At 46.1% G+C, this 25729-nt stretch overlaps 1 protein-coding gene across 3 annotated transcripts in view; it reads left to right on the top strand.

Annotated features, from left to right (window-relative positions):
- The window catches only part of CLCN2 (chloride voltage-gated channel 2), a 115248-nt gene extending 96954 nt beyond the window's left edge, over window positions 1-18294 (top strand). For 2 of the 3 annotated variants that reach the window (XM_039356509.1, XM_039356511.1), the window contains 6 exons: window positions 1394-1470; window positions 1652-1711; window positions 6775-6813; window positions 11076-11180; window positions 13330-13416; window positions 17102-18294. In XM_039356509.1, coding sequence (XP_039212443.1) covers window positions 1394-1470; window positions 1652-1711; window positions 6775-6813; window positions 11076-11180; window positions 13330-13416; window positions 17102-17296 — 563 coding nt within the window. In that variant the 3' untranslated portion in view covers window positions 17297-18294. The remainder of the gene's footprint in view (window positions 1-1393; window positions 1471-1651; window positions 1712-6774; window positions 6814-11075; window positions 11181-13329; window positions 13417-17101) is intronic. The other variant, XM_039356510.1, reaches the window with a different exon arrangement.
- Window positions 18295-25729: the final 7435 nt, after the last annotated feature.

Here is a 25729-nt window from a genome sequence, read left to right as displayed (position 1 = left end):
AAGGTTACCTAGTTTGGGTGATGAAATGTTTGCAGGAAAACCACCCACCCTCATTTCAGCCCTGAGCCACAAATACTCTGCTTTATTTGCGCAAGGCAAGCAGCACAGTTTTCTCTTAGAGCAGGGCTCTTCAAACTTGGCCCTTTCATGACTTGTGGACTTCAACTCCCAGAATTCCTCAGCCAGGCTGAGGAATTCTGGGAGTTGAAGTCCACAAGTCATAAAAGGGCCAAGTTTGAAGAGCCCAGTCTTAGAGGGTGACTTTCTGCTTCCCAAACTGCCCCGGTGCATTTGTCTCTTAACGGTGGGCTTCAAGTGGCTAGTCCTCTGAGCCATAGAGGTCATCCTCGACTTAACAACAGTTCATTTAGTGACTGTTCGAAGTGACAGTGGGATTGAAAGAAGTGACTTATGACCGTTTTTCACACTTACAACGGTTGTAGCATCCCCGTGGTCACGTGATCAAAATTCAGATGCTTGGGAACACGGTTGTAGGGTCCCTGGGGGGGGGATCACAGGATCACCTTCTGTGGTCTTCTGACCAGCAAGGTCAATGGGAAAGCCAGATTCACTTAACAACTATGTTACTAGCTTAACAACTTCAGCGATTCACTTAAGAAACGTGGCAAGAAAAGTTGTAAAATGGGGTAAAATTCCCAAAAGAAATGTTTCACTTAACAACAAAAATGGACTCAATTGCGGGCATAAGCCGAGGACTACCTGTACGGCACTTGGCTCCTCCCCCAGCTACTCTCTGAATAATTATGAGGCCTCTCTCTCTCCCTCCCTCCCTCCTCCTTCTCTCCCTCCCTCCTCTCTCCCTCCCTCCCTCTTCTCTCTTCCTCCCTCCTCTCTTTCTCCCTCCCTCATCTCTCTCTCCTTATCTCCCTCCTCTCCCTCCCTCCCTCCCTTCTCTCCCTCCCTCATCTCTCTCCCTCCCTCCCTCATCTCTCTCTCCCTGTCTCCTTCCTTCTCCTTCCCTCTTCTCTCTCTCTCCCTCCCTCCATCCTCCCTCTCTCTCCCTCTCTCCTCTCTCTCTTCCTCCCTCCTCTCTCTCCCCATCTCCCTCCTTCTCCTTTCCTCCTCTCTCCCTCTCTCTCCCTCCCTCTTTCCTTCCCTCTCTCCTCCGTCTCTCTCCCTCCCTCCTCTCTCTCTCCCTCCCTCCTCTCTCTCTCCCTCCCTCATCTCTCTCTCCCTGTCTCCCTCCTCTCCATCTCCTCCTTCTCCTTCCCTCCTCTCTCTCTCTCCCTTCCTCCCTCCTCTTTCTCTCCCTGTCTCCCTCCTCTCTCTCTCCCTGTCTCCCGTCCCTACTTCCTTCTCCCTCCCTCCCTCCCTACTCTCTCTTCCTCCCTCCCTCTCTCCTCCCTGTCCCTCTCTCCCTCTTTGTGGACAGCTGGGACGACAGAGACTCCGGGCATCACCTTGAGGAACCTTTTTTGTGCCAACTCCTCCACAGCAGAGTCCGCGGAGGTGAGCTCTCCGTTTTTATCACCCCGTCTCTCTCTCCATCTTTGAGCAAAAAAAATCTTCACTTCCCAGGATGCTGCTCACTCCCTAACCTGGCAGACCTGTCCCTGCTCAGCTGCTCCCTTCCTGAAATTATGTTCTCTCTCCCTCCCATTTGTTTTGTTCCCCTGGTAAAAATTAAAAGGAGGAGAATTCGGGGGCATCCGAAAAGCACAAGTCGAAACGCGTCCGCATTTCGGTGGTGGTAAGTGTGGGCCAGCCGCCCCGTATCCGTTCCTCTCCTTGCAAAAATCACAGGAACTAAAAATTAGATGGGCCCTTAGGGTGGCTGTAGAGGGTTAAGACTGTGCTGAAGGTTTTTTTTGAGGGGGGGGGGCGTTTTCCAGGATTTATGAACCTAACTTCCCAATTCAAGACAATTTGGCTTTTGGAATTCACACATGCCTAAGTAAGAAACCGCCTGTTTATCCTACAACCTCCTTAGCAAAATGGATTAGCCTTGTATTCTTCCTGACCTTCAATTTAAACCAGCGTTTTTGGACCTTCACAACTTTAAGATGTGTGAAGTTCAATTCCCAGTATTCCCCAGCCAGCATCGCTGTTCTATATTACAGATCTTTGTTCACATAATATTGTGTGAAAACATTTAGAATAAAGCTGTGCTTCGGTTCTTTGCACATCCTGGCCAAACTACAACTAAGCTGACTGGTACTATCCCTACCATTAGAAGAAAAATCTTGCCTGTGGCACAGTTGTGCTAATTTTGGCACCCTCTTCTTCCTAAAGTGGCCAAGGTTGAAATATCACTGGTACAGACAAGAGCTGGCTAATTAACATGTGACCACATCCACTGATTAAGAAGCACATACACAATGCACACTTTATTATAGCTTCTAAATTAGGACTCAAGAGTATATAAAGGGCCTGACATTGGAAAAATTCCACTTGGTTTGAGCTTCCAAAAAGCACTGAGCTATCTAACCCTCAGAGCAAAATGGTTGACATCCTTTGAGCTGATTCTGTCAGACGATTTGTACGGGAAACCCAAATTCAGTATTGTTTGGAGAAAATTTTAAAATTTCCCCTAATACATTGCCTCTCAGCTTGGGCCACTTGAAGACATCCGGTCTTAAACTCCCAGAATTCTGGCTGGAGAATTCTGGGGATTGAAATCCATTTATTTTAAAGTTGCCAAGGCTGGAAAAACTCTGCTCTAATGTACAGGTAGTCCCTGACTTAAAATAGCAACAGCCTTAGCACTTAGACCAGGGATAGGCAACCTTGGCTCTTTTATGACTCGTGGACTTCAATTTCCAGAATTCCTGAGCCAGTCATGCTGAGGGGAAAGGGAGAGGTTTCCAAGCTGAGCCATGCTGGCTCAGGAATTCTGGGAGTTGAAGTCCACAAGTCATGAAGTGGCCTAGGCCTAGGCCAGAGATAGGCAACCTGGGCTCTTTTATGACTCGTGGACTTCAACTCCCAGAATTCCTGAGCCAGCATGGCTCAGCTTGGAAACCTCTCCCTTTCCCCTCAGCATGGCTGGCTCAGGAATTCTAGGAGTGGAAGTCCACGAGTCATAAAAGAGCCAAGGTTGCCTATCTCTGGCCTAGGTCTAGGCCGCTTTATGACTTGTGGACTTCAACTCCCAGAATTCCTGAACCAGCATGGCTAAGCATGGAAACCTCTCCCTTTCCCCTCAGCATGGCTTGGCTCAGGAATTCTGGGAGTTGAAGTCCATGAGTCATAAAAGAGCCAAGGTTGCCTACCCCTGATTTAGACTTATATTTCGCTTCACAGTGTTTTACAGCCCTCTCTAAGCGGCTTATAGAGTCAGCCTATTCCCCCCCCCCCCCCAACAATCTTTGTCCTCGTTTTACCGACCTCGGAAGGATGGAAAGCTGAGTCAGCCTTGAGCTGGTTCAGGATCGAACTCCCGGCAGTGGGCAGAGTCAGCCTGCAATGCCACATTTGCTAAGCTTGTTGGTTGAGTTTTGCCCCATTTTATGACTTTTCTTGCCACACTGAATCACTGCGGTGGTTAAGTCAGTAGCACAGTTGTTCAGTGAATCTGGCTTCCCCGTTGACTTTGCTCATCACAAAAAGGGGGTCACGTGACCCCGGAGCACTGCAACCGTCATAAATATGAGCCTGTTGCCAAGCATCCAAATTTTAATCCCCATGACCAAAGGGATGCTGCAACGGTCGTAAGTGTGAAAAAGGCTCATGTCACTTTTTTTCTAACTTGAATGGTCACCAAATGAATGGTTGTAATCCGAGGACTACCTGTATGGCCACAGGCGAATACCTTCAGCACAGTTCCGCCTCTTGTTTTGATTGTGTTTGTGTCTTAGCGGTAGCGCAAAACAAGCCTCTCCCCCCCCCCTTTGACAAACTCGTTGATTTATATTAGCAATCTGACCTGGGAACAGCCAATCATAAATATCTGTCGCCATCATTCCTGCCCCAGAATTGCTGGCTTCTCTGCCCTTTCCATCTTTCTCTCCTGAAAATAAATCTGCATCATTAAAAATAATTGTGGGTGATTCTCTAAGCAGATTGCGAAAGGGGCTGAAACAGAGACAATCCTGCCTGGGTGGATTTTGGCTATTCGAGTCTTTTAATTTGGTTTACGATGTCCCCTTTTCTTGCAAGAAACAGGTGAAAAGAGATTTTTCTGGGCTCACGGAATGTGTTTTCCAAAGAGAAATCAATTCAGCAAGCGTAGCTCTATGCAGCTCAGTCTTTATTGTGAGGTACACAGTGACGCAGTCAAGTTGCTAAAGATGCTAATGCAATGTTAGGCTGTATTGACGGAAGCATCAGGTGAAAACAGCCACACGCTCCTGGGTTCTGCAAAGGTCCTACGCACGATTCAAGGCCTCAGTGCAAGGAGGTGAAAGTCTGCTTACCTGGGGGAAGATAAGAGTCAGGGGGTCCTTGTGCTACATTCACATAATATACATGATCTGGTTACTGATTTAATCCATAATGTGGGCTTGCACGGAGCGTTAAACCAAACAGGTGGGGATTTGCACAACAGGCTAGTGCAGGGGTAGGCAATCTGGGTTCTTTTATGACTCATGGACTTCAACTCCCAGAATTCCTGAGCCAGCATGGCTAAGCATAGAAACCTCTCCCTTTCCCCTCAGCATGGTTGGCTCAGGAATTCTGGGAGTTGAAGTCCACGTGTCATAAAAGAGCCAAGGTTGCCTACTCCTGGGCTAGACAGTCACTTGACTGAGATGGTATAGGTCAGGGGTAGGCAACCATGGCTCTTTTATGACTCGTGGACTTCAACTCCCAGAATTCCTGAGCCAGCATGGCTAAGCATGGAAACCTCTCCCTTTCCCCTCAGCATGGTTGGCTCAGGAATTCTGGGAGTTGAGTCATAAAGAGCCAAGGTTGCCTACTCCTGGGCTAGACAGTCCTTGACTGAGATGGTATAGGTCAGGGGTATGCAACCATGGCTCTTTTATGACTCGTGGACTTCAACTCCCAGAATTCCTGAGCCAGCATGGCTAAGCATGGAAACCTCTCCCTTTCCCCTCAGCATGGCTGGCTCAGGAATTCTGAGAGTTGACGTCCACAATTCATAAAAGAGCCAAGTTTGAAGACCCCTGGGCTAGTGCAAGTCCCCACTTACATGTGGTCCTCGACTTACAACCACAATTGGGATCAGAATTTCAGCTGCTAAGCAAGGCCGTTCTTAAGTGAGTCCCACACGATTTTACGATCTTTCATACCACGGTTGTTAAGTGAATTGCTGCCGTTAAGTGAATTACATGCTTGGTTGTATAAACAGAGGCACAGAATCAAAATCACGTGAAGTATTAGTACCGCTTTATAAAGCCTTAGCAAGGCCACACCTGGAACACTGCATCTAGGTTTGGTCACCACATTATAAAAAAAAATATTGAGACTTGGGGAAAAGTGCAGAGAAGAGCAGCTAAGATGATTAAAGGACTGGAGACAAGAACATATGAAGAACGGCTGCAGGAGTTGGGGGTGGCCAGTCCAGAGAAAAGAAGGACTAGGAGTGACATGATAACAGTATCCAGTATTTGAGGGGCTGCCGCAAAGAAGAGGGGGTCAAATTATTCCCCAAAGTGTCCGAGGGCAGGACAAGAAACAATGGATGGAAACTAATTAAGGAGAGAAGCTATCTGGAATTAAGGAGAAATTTCCTAACAGGGAGGACAATGAACCCGTGGAACAGCTTGCCTCCAGAAGCTCTGGGTGCTTCATTACTGGAAGTTTTTAAGAAAAGACTGGACAGCCACCTATCTGAAATGGTGTAGGGCAGGGGTGTCAAGCTCGCCGCATCATGTGACGTGTCGCAACGTACTGTGACTTTTTTTTCCCTTGCTGAAGCTGGGGGTGGGCGCAGCCCCCATGTGACGCATCCAGCCCGTGGGCCGGGCAGTTTGATACCCCTGGTTGTAGGGTCTCCTGCTTGAGGAGGGGGGTTGGACTAGAAGACCTCCAAGGTCCCTTCCAGCTCTATTCAGATTGAGTTAAGCAGACTCTGCTTGTTGCAAGTCAGCTGGGAAGGTTGCAAATGGCGATCACCTGACCCCAGGACCCTGCAACCATTATAAATGCACGCCAGTTGCCAAGCGCCTGAATTTTGATCATATGACCATGATGCAAGTTGTTGTAAGTGGAAGGATGAGTTGTGTCACTCTTTTTCAGTGCCATTTAACTTGGAACAGTCACTAAATCAGGGTTTCTCAACCTTGACAATTTTAAGGCATGTGGACTTCAACTCCCAGAATTCCACAGCCAGCATTGCTGGCTGTGGAATTCTGGGAGTTGAAGTCCACATGCCTTAAAATGGTCAAGGTTGAGAAACACTGCACTAAATGAATGGTAGTAAGTTAAGGACTACCTATCTATCAAACAAGTGAGCAACCCCAGGCTTAGCAAGTTCATGGATGCATCTCTTAGACCAGGGGTCTTCAAACTTGGCCCTTTTATGACTTGTGGACTTCAACTCCCAGAATTCCTTAGCCAGGCACATTCAGCCATTTGTCTGAAATGGTATAGGGTTTCCTGCCTGAGCAGGGGCTTGGACTAGATGACCTCCAAGGTTCCTTCCAACTGTATGATGATGATGATGATGATGATGATGATTACCCGTAGTTCACTTGCCAGCTCCTGATTCTCCTGATCTAACTGCAGTCTCTATCCCTTAGTCACCAACCTAGTCAGCTGGACCTCCCCTCCTTCCACAGTCCAGTCACACTTTGTGTCCCTTTCCCACATATTAGGTTCTGGTAAATATCCCTCTCTTTGTTTCTCTTGCAGGAAGAATTTGATCCTGTTAGCGAGATGACTCCAGCTGAGGTAAGATTCTGGTACTGGGGTGTAAAAGTTCGGACAGCCTCTTGTCTGAAATGATAATAGGATTTCCTGCTTGAGCAGCGGGTTGGACTAGAAGACCTCCAAGGTCCCTTCCAAGCCTCTTATTCTGTGTTCTATGTTCTAATATAGGAGGTCTTCAAACTTGGCCCTTTTATGACTCGTGGACTTCAACTCCCAGAATTCCTGAGCCAGCATGGCTCAGCTTGGAAACCTCTCCCTTTCCCCTCAGCATGGCTGGCTCAGGAATTCTGGGAGTTGAAGTCCATGAGTCATAAAAGAGTCAAGGTTACCTACCCCTGGGCTAGATCCAAGGTTTAAAACATGTTTTAAGTCCAGAAGAAAAAAAGATAAGTAACTCAGGCAAATTCCTCCCTGATTTACTGGGACGTAAAAAAGAGAGAGTGTATAATATTTTAATTAATTAATTTATCAATCAATTAAATTGGTGGAATGGCTTGCCTCCATAAGTTGTGGGTATATCATCGCTGAGGTTTTTCAGAAAAGTTCGGACAGCCTCTTGTCTGAAATGATAATAGGATTTCCTGCTTGAGCAGGGGGTTGGACTAGAAGATCTCCAAGGTCCCTTCCAAGCCTCTTATTCTGTGTTTTAGGACTTGTGGACTTCAACTCCCAGAATTCCTCAGCCAGCGTTGCTGGCTGAGGAATTCTGGGAGTTGAAGTCCACAAGTCCTAAAAAGGCCAAGTTTGAAGACCCCTGTTCTAATGCAATCAGTTGCAAGATTGTGCTATTATATTTCAATAAAGTGTCCTCCCATGGAGTTGATTTTCAAGTCTAGTCTACCTACGGTAGTGGTGCTGACAGCTTTTTATTACATCAAAACGGTTCTCACTTTCTAGCATCTGAAAAAAAAAAAAGACTTTCATATCTCCTCTTTCTTGGTTTTTTCCCCCGAACTGGAGAGAAGGTTGTAATAGAACCTTGGACCGTGTGCAAAACAGGCCCTCTGCCATTGATAGAACACGAGATTGTTGCAATTGGCTTAATCAAGAAATACTGGGGAAACGATCTGATAAGCCCTGCCCATAAAGATCTCCCGATACCCAGTCGTCCATCTCTGGGTCTCTTTGAATTACAGCAAATAATTAACAAGCAGAAGCTTCCGAGGTGGTTTGTCTTATCTGTTGCTAAGAGCTGGAAAAAAGCTGGCCTGTGGCTGCAACCATTATAGGCTTTGTCTTAATCACCTATCTGCTTTAGATTATTCACACCTTGGCTGTGATCAAACAAAACACTTAGACAGCCAGATAAAGACCTCGGCAGATGATTCATGCAAACTGTTGATCAAAATGGCTTTTTAAAAAATTCTACGGCTTTATTTGTGCAAATCCAGCCCGTGTGGTTAGTTCGTTGTTCCAAAAATTATGAAAATCCCGAACAGGCGAACTTGGGAAATAAATGAAGCATATGATTTGAAAACAGTCATGCCTTCCGAAGTCAGTGTGGTGCAATAATTAGGATTTTAAAATTAAAAGGAGGGGGGATTCAAGTTTTAGTTCTTTTCAGGCATGATTTTCAGATTTTATGCCAGTCTGTAGCACTTCCCTTAAGCCTTCTGTAGCATGTTGTATGGAACTAGACACTATCTCTACTGAAAAAAATAAGAATAGAATAGAATAGAATAGAATAGAATAGAATAGAATAGAATAGAATAGAATAGAATAGAATAGAATATATGGAATGGAATGGAATGGAATGGAATAGAATAGAATAGAATAGAATAGAATAGAATAGAATAGAATAGAATAGAATAGAATAGAATATATGGAATGGAATGGAATAGAATAGAATAGAATAGAATAGAATAGAATAGAATAGAATAGAATAGAATAGAATAGAATAGATAATAGAACATTCTTTATTGGCCAATTGTGATTGGACATACAAATAATTTGTCTCCAGTGCAAAAGCTCTCAGTGAACATACAAGCAACAAAGTGATAAATCATAACTCATAAGACACAAATACGGTAACAAAGTGATAGTTATAAAATACCAATAGGAGTAGAAATAAGAAGGATAAGAAGGATAATAGCAATGCAATCCTTTTATAGGGTTAGATATCCTTAGGCATAAGATGGTTCTGTGGGAATTAGGTGTTCAGCAGAGTGATGGCACGGGGGGGGGGGACTGTCTTTGTGTCTAGTGTGTCAGAATCCAATTATACTTCATCTCCAGTTATCAAATATAGAAAACCCCAATTCTGCCTTCTCTGGATTCTGCCATAAGAGGGAGAGAAGGGGGAGAACAAAGGGGCTTTATGGCCCTCACTTCCTTCAGTAGACTTCTAAGGAACTGAATGTGTGTATTGCAAAAGAACTAACCATAAGAATGGGGCCGTTTTCCTTTCATGTAGTTTCTTTGAAGTCTCCATCCAGCCAGGCAGTAATGAAAAGGGGGGTGGAAGTGTAATGCCTGAGACTGTCGCTGAAAGAGGGGGTTGATTGGGTGGGGCTACTGGGGAAACCCTTAAAACCTTGAATTGGAGAGCTTGGACCCCAAGTCCTGTCTAGCACGCCTGCAACCACTTTTTCTTAATAAAGGATTCCTGTTGGAAGAATTATTCCAAGAGTTCTGTCTTCTTAAGATGCAAAGTGGGGTGGGTCCTTACATTGTGGTTGTTTTCCGATGCAATGCCTTATAGCAGCATCCTGAGGGGAGAAGTTGAAACAGTTTAAATCCAGGATGTGAGAGGTCTGTGGTTATTTTCTCAGCCCTCTTTCTGACCTGTGCAGTATACAGGTCTTCAGTGGAAGGCAGGCTGCTTGCAATTGTTTTTTCTGCAGTCCTAACTATTCAGTGAAGTCTTTACTTGTCCTGTTTGGTTGCTTTACCAAGCCAGTCAGTTTAAAGAGGTGCAAATGACAGACTCAATAATTCCTCTGTAAAACTGTATCAGCAGCTCCCTGGACCGGCTGAGCTTTCTGAGTTGACGCAGGAAGAACATTCTTTGTTGTGCCTTTTTAATGGTGGTTCTAATGTTAGGTGTCCATTTCAAATCCTGGAAGATTATAGAACCCAGAAACCTGAAGGTCTGTAGTGTTAATACTGTGTTATCTAATATGGTAGGAGAGGGGTGGAATAGGAGAGCTTCTCCTAAAATGTGCTAACATTTCTACAGTTTTAACTTAAGCATCTCCAGCTCCAGATTGTTCCAGTTGTACCACAGGTCCAGTTGTTCAACTTCCTGTCAACAACAACAACAACAACAACAATAATAATAATAATAATAATATGGTGCACTGGAAGATCTGCAAGAAATATCATTTGCCTGTCAGCAAGAACCGGTGGGATCATAAAATAGAGAAAGTCAAAGAAAATGATAAAATTAAACTGCTCTGGGACTTCAGAATTCAAACAGACAAGCACCTGCAACATAACACCCCGGACTTAACAATTGTCGATAAGAAAGACAAAAAAGTCTGGATAGTGGACGTGGCAGTGCCTGGAGACAGCAGAATAGATGAGAAAGAACTGGAGAAGATAACAAAATACAAAGACCTACAAATAGAAATAGGAAGTCTGTGGCAAAAGCAAGCAAGGGTAGTACCAATAGTAATAGGCTCCTTGGGTGCAATCCCAAAACAACTGGAGCATCACTTGAACACCATTGGCATTGACAAATTCGCCATTAGTCAATTGCAAAAGGAGGCCTTACTAGGAACTGCTTCCATCCTGCGACGATATCTGTAATGCCATCAAACAGCCACATCTGCCTATTCCAGGTCCTTGGTAAGGACTCGATAAGTAGACAAAAATGCCAAATCCAGTCTGAACATCTGGCTGATTGCGATGATCAATAATAATAATAAATTTATAAGGGACCTTGGAGGTCATCTAGTCCAACCCCCTGCTCAGGCAGGAAACCCTATACCATTTCAGACAAATAGCTGTCCAATCTCTTCTGGAAAGACTTCCAGTGTTGGAACATTCACAGTTTCTGGAGGCAAGTTGTTCCACTGATTAATTGCTTTAACTGTCAAGAAGTTTCACCTTAGTTCTAGATTGCTTCTCTCTTTGGTTAGTTTCTATCCATTGCTTCTTGTCCTGCCTATAAGTCTATATGCAGACTTATCACCGTCTTCAGGCATAGAATCATTTATCAGTGGGACTTTGTTGAACGGCTGATACTCAGAGAAGAAAACATTGTAAATATTATACCGTAAATGCAATAGGAAATAAATGTGAGCCGGCCTGCTGCATTAATGCATCTCCTGAATTTGTAGATTCTGGAATGGGAGGAGCGACAGCTTGATCAGTTGGTCAACTTCAACAACTGCAAGATCGATCCGGCGCCCTTCCAGCTGGTGGAACGGACTTCTTTGCACAAGGTAGGTTGTGGGACCCGAAGCAAAGCTGGATGATTTATAAGTCCTCGACTTTGGACCACAATGGAGTCCAAAATTTCCATTCCAAAGCAAGGCAGTTAAAGAAAGTGAGCTGTGCCCCATTTTAGTGGCCTTTTTGCTATAGTTGTTAAGAAAGTGACTGCAGTGGTTAAATGAATTATGTGGCTGTTAAGCCAATTTGGCTTCCCCCGTTGATGTTGCTTGTCAGAAGCCAGCTGGGAAGATTACAAATGATGATTACATGGCCCTAGGACAGGGGTAGGCAACCTTGGCCCTTTTATGACTCGTGGACTTCAACTCCCAGAATTCCTGAGCCAGCATGGCTCAGCTTGGAAACCTCTCCCTTTCCCCTCAGCATGGCTGGCTCAGGAATTCTGGGAGTTGAAGTCCACGAGTCATAAAAGAGCCAAGGTTGCCTATTCCTGGCCTAGGCCTGTATTTTTCAACCTTGGCCACTCAGAGATGGGTAGACTTTAATTCCCAGAATTCCTGAGCCAGCATGGGGGAACTATGGCCCCTTCATGACTCGTGGACTTCAACTCCCAGAATTCCTGAGCCAGCATGGCTCAGCTTGGAAACCTCTCCCTTTCCCCTCAGCGTCGCTGGCTGAGGAATTCTGGGAGTTGAAGTCCATGAGTTATAAAGAGCCAAGGTTGCCTATCTCTGCCCTAGGAGAATGCAACTATCAGAAATACATGCCAGTTGCCAAGCACCTGAATTTTGATCACGTGATCATAGGGATGCTTGCAAAGTAACAGGGAGAATAATAATAACCAATGATTCTGTGGGAAGTCAGCCCCCAGAGAAGGATCTTGAAGAGGCAGGAAAGCAGTTTTCTTAATAGCCCCAGGTCTCCCTCCCCCAAGCAGGGACCAGCTCTATAGAGATGCAGATGTAAATCCAGGAAGGTTGGAGCTAGAACAGTGGTTCTCAACCTTTTTAATGCCGCGACCCGCCAACCGGTCATAAATCGAGGACTACTCAACTGGTCGTAAGTCGAGGACTACTCAACTGGCGCAGCACCGTTTGCAGAATGGGACTTTTGCCAGGCTCAGCAGGGCAGAGACAGTCTGGACAATTCCTATTGGCTTTTGAAAGCCAATAGAATTAGACTCTATTCAAGCAAGTCTATTCTATTGGCTTTCAAAAGCCAATAGAATAAAACGAAGTAGCACAGCTAAGGAAAAGGGGGAGAAAATGGCGGACTGCGTTGTTTGGCGACCTCTGTGAAATGGTCGTTCAACCCCAAATGGGGTCCCGACCCACAGGTTGAGAACCACTGAGCTAGAAACTTAGGAAGACAAAGATACCTAAAATCTACAGACCCCACCCAAAGTCGAAGACAGGTTAATAGGATTAACCCACAGATGCCAAAGGGCAATCCCAGACTCAGCTCAGAATACATGACACAGGAAATAGCCTCAAACAGGAACAGGAAATCACTCCAAACAAAAGGCTCCAGAGGGTATAAACCCCACTCCCTACATGTGCTCACCCCTTTCTTCTCTCTCTTTCTGTCTGGCTCTCCTCTTCAATAAACTGCAACCTTCTTTCTAAAGCAGTCGCCATGTTGTTTATTCCCTGCTTGGACTGAACCCTGATGAAGACTTTTCTTCCAACAATACCAATAAAAGGGGGGAAATGAGGAAGATAATTAAAAGGATACATAATAACACTACAGCCACACTGTATGGGTAGATATGCATATACTTTAAACAGAACTGTGGGAATTAAATGTTCAGCACAGGGATAGTAGGAGGGAAAAAACTGCCCGTGTCTAGTTGCCCTGGCATTTTGACCCCTCTAGGCCTAGATTTCACTTTAATGCATAGGTATCTGTATTTGTTAACACTGGAAGAAGGATAGGAGTCTTTTATTCTCTCCAAATTTTACACAGCATCCAAGATATTATGGCTGTTATAAACACACACACACAGAATGGGAGAGAGAGAGAGAGTATTATTTGCTTTCAGACCAACCAAGTAGGTGTAGCCTTCGTTATATTGTTGGCATCAGCGTGCCATGGACAAAGACCCCCTTTACATTGACTTGGAAGATAAGGACAGAACTTGTGGCTACCATTTTTCTGTATTTTGCGATGCTAAGCCGAGCTTGTTCCCTTCTCTTCCAGACCCACACCATCTTCTCCCTCTTGGGAGTGGACCACGCTTACGTCACCAGTATCGGGCGCTTGATTGGCGTGGTGTCTCTCAAAGAGGTGAGTAGCACTTAGAAGGATCAACCCAAGAAGAGTGAAACTTCAGAGGTTTCTGTTGATTTTCTCTAATGTCATGCCATGTCCCGTATGCGGCAAAGAAATGTTTCTTAAGGTCATCCTACATCCGTGTTTTTCAACCTTGGCCACTTTAATATGTGTGGACTTCAATTCCCAGAATTCTAGGCAGTTCTGTCGTCTGGCCTGAGACACCTGCACATATACACACAGACCCACTTATCTATATATCAGACAGGTATCTTGTCATTCTAACATTAGAACAGGGATTTTTCTCGTGGGAAACAGATGTCCTTTTTCAAAGCATTACTCTTTGCCAAATTATTATTCATTAAAAGATAGGGCATAGAATTTATGCCAATTCATAATCCAATTGAATCCAAATCCTTCACATTCTGGTCACAGCATGTGGGGAAAAAAAATCTGGGTTTCCTCCTCATTTGTCCTGTATCTGTATAATAATAATAATAATCATCATCATCAAACATCCACATCTGCCTATCCCAGGTCCTGGGTAAGGACTCGATAGGTAGACAAAATGCCAAATCCAGTCTGAACGTCTGGCTGACTGTGCGATGATCCATGATGATGATGATGATAATGATAATAAATAAATAAAGTTGGAAGGGACCTTGGAGGTCATCTAGTCCAACCCCCTGCTCAGGCAGGAAACCCTATACCATTTCGGACAAATGGCTGTCCAGTTTCTTCTTGAAAATTTCCAGCATTGGAGCATTCACAGCTTCTGGAGGCAGGTGGTTCCACTGGTTAATTATTCTAACTGTCAGGAAATTTCTCCTTAGTTCTAGGTTGCTTCTCTCCTTGATCAGTTTCCATCCGTTGCTTCTTGTCCTGCCTTCAGGTGCCTTGGAAAATAGCTTTGACTCCCTCTTCTTTGTGGCAACCCGAGATATTGGAACACTGCTATAATATCCCCCCTCGTCCTTCTCTTCATTAAACCAGACACACCCAATTCCAGCAACCATTCCTGATATGTTTTAGCCTCCAGTCCTCTTGTCTATTGAAGGGGGATGCATCTTACATTCTCTGCCTTTCTGCCATCCCCTTAGCAAAGGCTCACAAAGATAAATGTGGTTGGTGACTGGGTAGCCAGTGATATGTTCTGCATCGGTACAAAAGCAAGATTGGATCCCTGATACCAGCCTGGTACAAAAAAGCAGGATAATCCCTGATTTTCACAATCTCCACAATCCTCACCTAGCAATTTCTAGATATTTGGGACTAGACTTTGGATTATTTTAATGCTTATTAAATTTATGTGCTGCCCATCTCATCCAGAGAGGACTCTAAGCAGCTTACAAACGTCAACTCATGCAATTTTTACCCAGTAGCAGTCCTTAACAACAGTTCATTTAGTGACCGTTCCAATTTACAACAGCACTGAAAAAAGGGACTTTGTGGCCGTTTTTCACACTGACAACCGTTGTAGCATCCCCATTTTCACATGATCAAAATTTAAACGCCTGGCAGCTGACTCATATTTACGACGCTCCTGCGGTCATGTGATTCCCGTTTTGCAACCGTGCAACAAGCAAAGTCAACGCGGGAGCCAGTTTTACTTAACAACTGAGTTATTAGCTAAACAACCAGCGTGATTCGTTTAACAACTGTGGCCAGAAGGTCGTAAAATGAGGCAAAACTCACTTAACAAATGTCTCACTTAACAACAGAAATTTGGGCTCAATTGTGGTCGTATGTCGAGAATTATCTGTTCACTAGCCTAGTTTGATCGAAGTCCAAACTTTTATGATCAGCTTGTTAGGAAAGATTCTTAAGATATCAGTTTCTGGCCAGAATAGGTAGTCCTCGACTTACGACCATACTTGAGCCCAAAATTTCTGTCGCTAAGCAAGTTTTTAATTGAGTTTTGCCCCATTTTGCAACCTTCCTTGCCACAGTTATTAAGTGAATCACTCCAGTTGTTAAATTAGTCCAGGGGGTCCTCAAACTTGGCCACTTTAAGACTTGTGGACTTCAATTCCCAGAATTCCCCTGGCAGCCTGAATTAGTCACATGACTATAAAGTGAATCTGGCTTTCCCCCAATGACTTTGCTTGTCAGAAAGTCGCAAAAGGGGATCATGTGACCCCGGGACATGGCAACTGTCATAAATATGACTCAGTTGCCAAGAGCCTGAATTTTGACCCACGTGACCCCACGACCCTGGGGATACTGCAGCGGTTCTAAGTGTGAAAAGGTGTCGTGGAAAAACCCAACGAAAAAGACAAGAGACAGCAACACAAAACAATAATTCTTACTTTACGATTCAGAGGTTTATTTTGCGAATAATTTGGAACATAGCAAGCATAATAACACAACATCACTTGCATTAATAACCCATTGCAATGAGGACCATATGGCATAGCAGATTCCAAAAGGACAGCTGTAGGCCAACGGCCCCAAGCTAGATTTTGACTAACATTTTTATACCTTTCTTCTAACTGACAGTCATTAAATAGGAGCCAGCCGTGTGCTGCAGCTGCCAAAAAGGCCAATACAGTCCTAGGCTGCATCAACAGAGGGATAGAGTCAAGATCACGTGAAGTATTAATACCACTTTACAAGGCCTTGGTAAGGCCACACTGGAATACTGCATCCAGTTTTGGTCACCACAATGTAAAAAAGATATTGAGACTCTAGAAAGAGCACAGAGAAGGGCAACAAAGAGGATCAGGGGACTGGAGGCTAAAATATATAAGGAACGGTTGCTGGAATTGGGTAGGTCTAGTTTAACGAAGAGAAGGACGAGGGGGGATATGATAGCCGTGTTCCAATATCTCAGGGGCTGCCCCAAAGAAGAGGGAGTCAAGCTATTCTCCAAAGTACCAGAAGGCAGGACAAGAAGCAACGGATGGAAACTCATCAAGGAGAGAAGCAATCTAGAACTAAGGAGAAACTTCCTGACAGTTAGAACAATTAACCAGTGGAACAACCTGCCTCCAGAAGCGGTGAATGTTCCTATACTGGAGGTTTTTAAGAAGAGACTGGACAGCCATTTGTCCAAAATGGTGTAGGGTTTCCTGCCTGAGCAGGGGGTTGGACTAGATGACTTCCAAGGTCCCTTCCAACTTTATTATTATTATTATTATTATTATTATTATTATTATTATTATTATTACTACTACTACTACTATTATTATTATTATTATTGCTATTATTATTATTATTATTATTATTATTATTATTATTATTATTATTATTATTATTATCTTGCAAAATCAGTTCCTTGCTCTTTCGTGCTGACCAGCAGTTTCCACATACCTCCGTGTACATCTGAAACCTCCATCCATTTGTTACTTTCAGTTCCCCTTTTCCCAAATGGTTGCGATATTCACGTTCCAAATACACACAGAAACTACCTCCTTTGCAATTTCACGTTGCCCAACGCTCAGTAATTTACAAATAATACGTCCGTATAGAGTTCGAGTCAAAGCTTTGTTTTAAATCGCTACTGTGGGGCCTCTCTCACATGAGGAGGGGGCTATATTTTCCACCTCCCACAAAGGGGTCCCAAGTCTCCTTTTTTTTCAGCGCCGTGGTCATTTTGAACGGTCACGAAACAAAAGTGTTGTAAATCGAGGACTACCTGCGTGGGTTGGGTGGCGGATGCTGCTGTCTCCCGTCATCCCATCCTCTTCCTTTCTTCCAGCTGCGCAAAGCCATTGAGGGTTCGGTCACCGCCAAAGGGGCGAAGGTGCGCCCCCCACTGGCGAGCTTCCGGGACAGCACAACCAGTAGCAGCGAAATGGAAGCCACGGAAATCCACCAGTTGTGGGATCAGAGGCAACGGCACTCCATCCCTCGCGAGTTCAGCCCTTCCGAGAGCGATGACAAGTGCCAGTGAGGAGGGGGGGAGAGAACCTGCCAATCAAGAGACGACGGTTCCACGTTGCCACGCCTCGGCTGTTTCCGTTGCAGCCGGGCCTCTTCTAAGGATGCCTTCACATTCCAGCTTGGAGACTGGTGGAAACTGCTCCAAGAGGACAGCCCGTTCCTGGAACAACTGGAGAATTGCCATCCTGAACCTTGAAGCTGAGCTCCGGCGCCCCATTCGCTCCATCCTTGGTCTCAGGGGTTCATTTGCCTTCCCATCCTCCCATTGTCCCCGGCAGCTCTGCTCCAGCTTGGAACGAGAGCTGGTCAGATGAGAAGAAGGGAGGCTGATGGAGATAGGGAAGGATATGTGGGTGTGGCTCTTTTAAAATACCTTCTACTCATCGCAGCTTCTCCGTACAGGCTCCTGGTACCCCAAGGTTCATGCATCTCCAAGTCTAGGTGAAGACCTCATTAGTCTGTTCTCAGCGGCTTTGCAGGTGGCCGCTCCACCTGGAAGGAGCTGGTTAAGCATATGTCTTCCTTGCAGTCTCGTCACGGTGCCCCATTGAGAGGAAAAGGAACTTTTCGACATGCCTGGATGCCCCTCGTGGCATCTGCGGGCATCTTCCTAAGGCAGGTGCCAAAACCTTTGGGGTCTCTCCCCATGTTTTGAACCTTCCCCTCAAATCTACAAAGCTGCCCAGCCATACTGTGTATGGCTAGCCCCCTGTTCGGATGGGATTTGGGGGTTTGTGGTTGGACGTGTGGACCCCAAATAAAACCAACACTGGATCTCTTGAACTGCTGAGCCGGGCAACCCCCCCTTCCTTCCCTGCTACCAGATCCCGGGATTCTTCCCTTCCGCCTTTCTCTCTCTGTGGAACGCACTCATGATCGAATCCACAGGCAGAGGAGAGGAAAAGAAGGATGACTGTATGTACATACCGAAGATTTTTATACATATATCTATATCTATAATAATTTAATGACAGAAAAGAATACAAATAGAGCTCTATTATAAACCAAGGGAGTGTCTGGTGTGTAACTAAGTCATAGAGCAGCGGTTCTCAACCTGTGGGTCGGGACCCCATTTGGGGTCGAACGACCATTTCACGGGGGTCGTCAAACAACGCAGTCCGCCATTTTTTCCCCCTTTTCCTTAGCTGTGCTACTCCCTTTTATTCTATTGGCTTTTGAAAGCCAATAGAATAGACTCTCTTGAATAGAGTCTAATTCTATTGGCTTTCAAAAGCCAATAGGAATTGTCCAGGCTGTCTCTGCCCTGCTGAGACCGCCAAAAGTCCCATTCTGCAAACAGTGCTGCACCAGTTGAGTAGTCCTCGATTTACAACCGGTTGAGTAGTCCTCGACTTACGACCAGTTGGGGGTCGCGGCATTAAAAAGGTTGAGAACCACTGCCATAGAGGGTTGTGGGAATTGGACCTGGTTTGTTCATTGGCATGCCCAGGTCATAACTAGGGCAAAGAGAAGAGATAGGAGTCAGTATGAGCCAGTTTGGCCTAATGGTTAAGTCAGCAGGCTAGAGATCATTTAGCTATGAGTTCTAGTCCCAATTTAGGCATGAAATCCAGCTTGGTTGACTTAGATCAGGAGATTGTGAGTTCTAGTCCCAACTTTGGCATGAAATCCAGCTAGGTGACTTGGACCCATCACCAGGAGACTGTGAATTCTAATCCTGCTTTAGGCATAAAAGCCAGCTGGTTGACTTTGGGCCAATGACCAGGAGACTGTGATTTGCCAATCACCAGGTGACTGTGAGTTCTAATCCCACCCTAGGCATGAAAGCCATCTGAGTGGTTTTGGACCAGTTACCAGGAGACTGTGAGTTCTAGTCCCACTTTAGGCACAAAAGCTGGCTAAGTGACTTGGGTCAATCACCAGGTGACTGTGAGTTCTAATCTCACCCTAGGCATGAAAGCCATTTGAATGGTTTTGGGCCAATCACCAGGTGACTGTGAGTTCTAGTCCCACCCTAAGCATGAAAGCCATCTGAGTGGTTTTGGGCCAATCACCAGGAGACTCTGAGTTCTAGTCCCACTTTAGGCACGAAAGCTGGCTAAGTGACTTGGGTCAATCACCAGGTGACTGTGAGTTCTAATCCCACCCTAGGCATGAAAGCCATCAATGGTTTTGGGCCAATCACCAGGAGACTCTGAGTTCTAGTTCCACTTTAGGCACGAAAGCTGGCTGGGTGAACTTGGGCCAGTTGCTTTCTCTCGGCCCTAGGAAAGAGACAATGACAAACCACTTCTGAAATCGTGTTAAGTAACCTTCAGAGACTAGTCCAAGCGATTGCCTGGAGTCAACAATGACTTGAAGAAACAAAAAAATATCAACCAGAGATGTGGGTGAGAGAAGAACAGCCTTAATCGGTGGGAGCTGTAACAAAACCTTGCAGCTGCATAGGCTGGTCTTCCGTTGACACCCTGCTGATCGTAACACGTGAGCCAAACTTTTAAATCCTCACATATTTGCCAATGCTTCAAATTACAAGAGGTAGTAGTCGCTTCACCAGCTCCAGGCTGAGATTCAGACCTCTTCCTGGTTTCCTTTTTCGGCTGTAGCAGCTCCCTATTTTATTTTATTTTATTTTTAGACTGATTCTGGCCTCCCGCAATACCTATCGCAATAGCACTTAGACTTACATACTGCTCCATAGTACTTTACAGCCCTCTCTGAGCAGTTTACAGGGTCAGCATATTTGCCCCCCAACAATCTGGGTCCTCATTTTGCCAACCTCGGAAGGATGGAAGGCTGAGTCAACCTCGAGCCGGTCAAGATCGAACTTTAGACTGTGGGCAGAGTCAGCCTGCAATTCTGCATTCTAACCACTGCCGCGCCATCATAAGATCTTCTTTGGCCTTGATACAACTGCTTACTTTTGGAGAAAGTGGGCCAGGATTATGGGAGTTGGGACTCAGTCACGGACGGTGTGCAGGATGAGGCCCCCTTGGGGGAGAGCTTTGCTAACTCAGATTCTTGCTGTACATTGTTATTTTCACCTAGTATACTTTACCAGTTGATGTAAAGACCTAGCAGTTACATTTGCAAATGTAGCACTTGATCAGGGCTTATTCACGGTTAGAGGAGAGCAGAGTGGTGGCCTAATGGTGAAGACGCTGAGCTCCCACTTGGAAGGTTGAGCGTTCAATCCTAGGAAGCGGGAGATATTTCTCTCCTAGGGTGCAAAGAAAAAAATATCTACTGTGAACTCTGCCGGGCATCAGGAAGGGCGTCTGGCCAATAAACTCTCAGCTCCATCCAGTCGCCCCCGACTCTACCCTGAATTACAGGATTACAGCATCATAAAAAGGGAGGGTCTTTTTATTCATGGTTAGGTAGCTTTTATGTTGTGCAGACCCAGCTCGGCTCCAGTTCAGTCTATTGTGAGAGTCCAGGAAATGGGCAAAGTCAGTGATGGCGAACCTTTTTAGAGACCGAGTGCCCAAACTGCAACCCAAAACCCACTTATTTATCGCCGGGTGCCAGGTGGGCATGGCCAACTGGATGGGCATAGCTGTGGTGGTCATGGCAGACTGGGTGGGTGTGGCCAAGGTGGGCGTGATCTCCTCAATGTTGCTCGTGGGGAGGGACGCCTGTGGGGGCTGGGCAGGGTTGGGGGAGATCCAGGGGGTCTGTGGCAAGTGGGCCGGTGAGCAAGAGGCTCGTCCTGCGGGGTGAGGCGAGGCAGGGCAGGGGTGCAATTATCACAGGGCAAGGTGAGGCACGGGCCGGGGCGGCTGCTGCCTGACACCATCAGCCCCCGCACACAGAGCGAGCGCATGGGTGCTCGGATGCATCCAGCCATGTGGGACTTCAACAAATTAGCGGGCGGCTGGTTGAAGAGGGACGGTTGCCATCTCGGGGGCATGGCGCACGTGCCCACAGAGAGGGCTCTGAGTGCCGCCTCTGGCACGCGTGCCGTAGGTTCACCACCACTGGGCTAAGTCAATAACCCAGGTTAAAGATAATATGTGAATGCACTCAATGTCTAGCCTTCTGTTGAAGGGAAAGAAACTCAGGATCCTTTTCAATAAATTATTTCTTCTCATTTCTGATTTCCTCCATAAGTTGATTTAGCCAGCCGGATCTTTCAGATAATCTCACCCCTCCACTCCCAAATATCCCAGCTGGTGCAAGCTAGTTAATAACCAGGTGGAAGATGTCCAGAAATCCCAGATTTTTTTGGGGGGGGGGAAAACATTGCTGAAGAACATATTTGCAAATTGCCTCCATACAGTTGCTAAAGAAAACAAAATGAGTGTATCCTTGAAATCTCCCAGAATCTGTGAATTAAGACAATCTGAGTTTCCCGTTGTTCCAGGGTCCCTGTCAGAATCCAATTATATTTCATCTTTAATTATCAAACATAGAAAACCCCAATTCTACCTTCTCTGGATTCTGCCATAAGAGGGAGAGAAGGGGGAGAACAAAGGGGCTTTATGGCCCTCACTTCCTTCAGTACACTTCAGAGAGCTGAATGCTGAATGTATGTTTATTGTAACCTCAAAGTGTTAGCACCCAAGAACATTACCATAACAAGGAAGGGTATTTGCCTTTCATGTAGTTATCTGAAGTCTCCATCCAGACGGAAGAAAGAAGAAAGGGGGTGGAATTGTGATACTTGAAACTATCACTGGAAGGGGGGTTGATTGGGTGGGACTACTGGGGAACCCCTTAAAACCTTGAATGGGAGAGCTTGAACCCCAAGTCCTGTCTAGCATGCCTGCAACCATTTTCTCTTAATAAAGGATTCCTGTTGGAAGAATTATTCCAAGAGTTCTGTCTTCTTAAGATGCAAAGTGGGGTGGGTCCTTACATTAGACAGGACTTGCAAAATTAATCCACCTGGAAGGGAGACCCTTGCCGGGGGATTTTGCAAAAATTTACCATGTCAGACAATGGAGCAAGAGAGGGGGAAAACTCCCTGGAAAGAGAGCCGCTGACCCAGTTGGAACCTTGCCAGATGTTGGGATCCGAGAGGCCAGATTCCTCAGGAGAAGAAGTGGTGGAGACACAGGACCACAAGCCTCGCTGGTCGATGGGCGTTGGAAAGAAAAGTGAGTGGAGAAAGGAATCAAGAAAGGTGACCCTGAGACGGGGGACCAAGCAACCAGAATGGAAGCAGGAGATGGAGAAATCCCTGCACGCAAGTGAAGAGGGAGGAAGCTGGGCACCGTACTCAGACTGGATCCTAGAGAAAGCTATTGACCTGATGAAGAGAACTCTCAGCTCCCTAGGAGAGGAGAATACTGAGCCCTACGGCCGCCCCAGTTCCTGGAGCCACAAAGGGAGAGACACCGAGGGGGACGTGGAACCTGCAACCCCAGGGACATCTACTACCGGACCACAGATGGCAATCTGGAGGAAGACACTACCACCCACAACGGAGGCACCGATCCATTCCAAGACGTTCACCGTTGGAGGTGAAATTCAAAGGAGAGCCAACACGCGTGGGGTTTTTCCTTCCTAACCCAAGTCCTCAGCTACATGGAGGAATATGGGCAGGACATCCCCAGCGACAAAGCCCGCATCCGGATCGTGCAATCTGCCATGGATGGACCAGCTGCAGATTGGGTGGTGAACCTGCATGACTCCAATGCCCCAGAACTCAGTAACTTCAACCGTTTCATGTCCTCTCTGAGAAGACGATTTGAAGACCCCCTGGCTGATCGCAAAGCCCGTGAAAGAATAAAGACGATGAAGCAAGGCAAACACCCGGTGGCTGAATATACACAAGAATTCCGGGCCATTGCCAGCAAACTGAATTGGCCAGAAGACATCACGGACTAAACTATGATCTCTATGATGCTTGCCTGCCCCGAGGGGACCCACCTCGACTTGAGGAATGGTACGTCTTGGCAGAGGAAGCAGAGATCGACATATTGAAGAGGCACCGCCGAGGAAAACAATGGCGCCGCCCCCGAAAACAATGGAGCCGCCCCCCGCCTGAGCTGACACACCAACCGGTGAAATCATCGGATACAGCCAAGAAGCAAATGGGGTGTTTCAAGTGCGGAAGAGAAGGGCATCGAGCTGTAGAATGCCGCTCAAAGGCCCCCCCAGCACAACCCAGACAGATCCCCAATCAACAAAACCGGAAAGTATTCAGCTAAGCCAAAAGAAACAGCCATGAGAATGATGGAAATTGCAGAAACCCCCACCTCTGCTCACCAAGGGGAAAGAACTCCAGCCTACACCACAGGGCCAGTGGATGCCTCAGATGACAGCTCGGAGGGCGAACCCCTGGTAAGTGGATGCATCACACCCATCTTCAACACAGTGACTATATTAATCCCCCCCATGCCCGAAGCTGTGAAGGTGAAAGCCTTAATAGACTCTGGCTGTACCCGCTGCCTCATTAGCCCAACACTAGTGGGGAATCTGGGCATCCCATCCAGGAGACTGGAACAACCAATCTCATTTGGCCAGCTAGATGGATCCATAGCAGGGGGGGTGCCAGCTACACTAGCCACTCTGCCAATACACCTCTCCCTGGGCAACCATGAAGAGGACTTAACGTTTGTGGTGACCCCAGGTATGGAATGCCCAATGATTCTAGGGATGGAATGGTTGAAAAAATGGAACCCCTGGGTAAATTGGAGGACGACAGAAATCAAATTCCCGAAGGGGGACCCTATGAACTTAAAACCCCAAGGGAGGCTACCAGAATCAAGAATAGAAAAAGCATCCATAGGAGAGGAAAAAAGATTAACAGAAATACCAGAGGAATATAGGGACCTTGCTGAAGTCTTCAGTGAGGAGAGGGCGAATGAGCTTCCCCCCCACCGACCCACAGACTGTACCATTGAATTCAAGCCTGGGGCAAAACTCCCGAAGCCCAGATTATACTCCATGAGACCAAAGGAGAAGGAGGAAATGGAAAGATTTATAAAAAAAAACCTGGAGAGAGGTTTCATTGAACCAGCTAAGCCTAAAGTGGCTGCCCCGGTCCTTTTTAGAGAGAAGAAGGATGGCTCTTTACTTTTATGCGTGGATTATAGGGCCCTGAACACAATCAGTGAAAGCAACCTATACCCGCTGCCCCTCATGAAAGACATGCTGTCACACCTCTCGAAAGGGAAAAATTTTTCTAAACTAGACTTAAGGGAAGCTTACTATCGCGTGAGAATCAAGGAAGGGGACGAATGGAAGACTGCATTTAACTGCCCCATGGGGTGCTATCAATTCAAAGTCTTGCCATTTGGATTACAAGGGGGCCCTGCAGTCTTTATGCAATTAATCAATGAGGTTCTAAGGGAGCACCTGTTTAAGGGGGTCCTTGTTTACTTGGACGACATTCTTATCTTTACTGAAACAAAAGAAGAACACGTCAAACTTGTCAGAGAGGTTTTAAAGAAGCTGCGAGCCGCTCACCTATATGCCAAACTCTCAAAATGCGAATTCCACCAGGAAAGGATAGACTACCTAGGCTATCGCATATCCCCACAGGGCATTGAAATGGACCCAGAGAAGGTCAAAGCAGTATTAGATTGGGCGCCACCCCGCACAAGAAAGCAACTACAAAGTTTCCTGGGTTTTACAAACTTTTACCGTCAATTCATCCCCTCATTTGCCCAGATAGCCTTGCCCCTCACTAACTTACTAAAAACGAAGGGAACATCCTCAGTAAAACCTAGCCAGCCACTAACATGGACAATGGAGTGCCAAGCAGCGTTTGAGAGACTAAAGAGACTTTTTTCTGCCGAACCAGTACTAAGGCACCCAGATATGGACAAGCCCTTCATAATACAGGCAGATGCAAGTGATGTGGCAGTGGGGGCTGTGCTAGTACAAGAAAATGATGATGCAGTATTGCAACCCTGTGCATATACATCTAAGAAACTCACGGAAACAGAACAGCGCTGGCCCGTATGGGAGAAGGAGGCTTATGGGATACGTTGGGCATTACTCACGTGGCGACAGTTCCTGGAAGGCAACAAAATCCCCTTCAAGGTATGGACTGATCACAAAAATTTAGAAGCCCTGAAAACTCCCAGGAAACTCAATCCCAAACAAGCCCGCTGGTCCCAGCATTTTCACCAATTCCAATTTAAGCTCAAACATTTAACAGGAAGAAAGAACTTCCTGGCAGATGCACTATCTCGCATGCCCCAATATAACAGCGCACGAACCACAGACTCTAGACCAATAATGGCAGAGTCACAACTGGCAGCACCAGTAACCACAAGAACCCAAGCCAAATTAAAACCACAACTGAACAGCCAAACTGGAATTGAATTCAGAAAAAGTTTGGAAACAGATGAATGGTTCCAGAAAAACAAAAATGTGTGCACAAGGAGAGACGGGTTGCCTTGGGTAGGGGAAAAGTTATATATACCAAAAACCCAAAGAATCACGTTCATGCAGCTTTGCCATGACACAAAATCAGCAGGACATTTTGGATTTGTAAAAAATTTACACTTAATTAAACGGCAAT

This window comes from Crotalus tigris, unplaced genomic scaffold, assembly GCF_016545835.1.
Source record: "Crotalus tigris isolate CLP2741 ecotype Arizona unplaced genomic scaffold, ASM1654583v1 scf7180000018825.4774228, whole genome shotgun sequence".
Classification (NCBI taxonomy): domain Eukaryota; kingdom Metazoa; phylum Chordata; class Lepidosauria; order Squamata; family Viperidae; genus Crotalus; species Crotalus tigris.
Note: the sequence above shows the minus strand (reverse complement) of the source record. Positions and strands in the feature narration are given on the sequence as shown.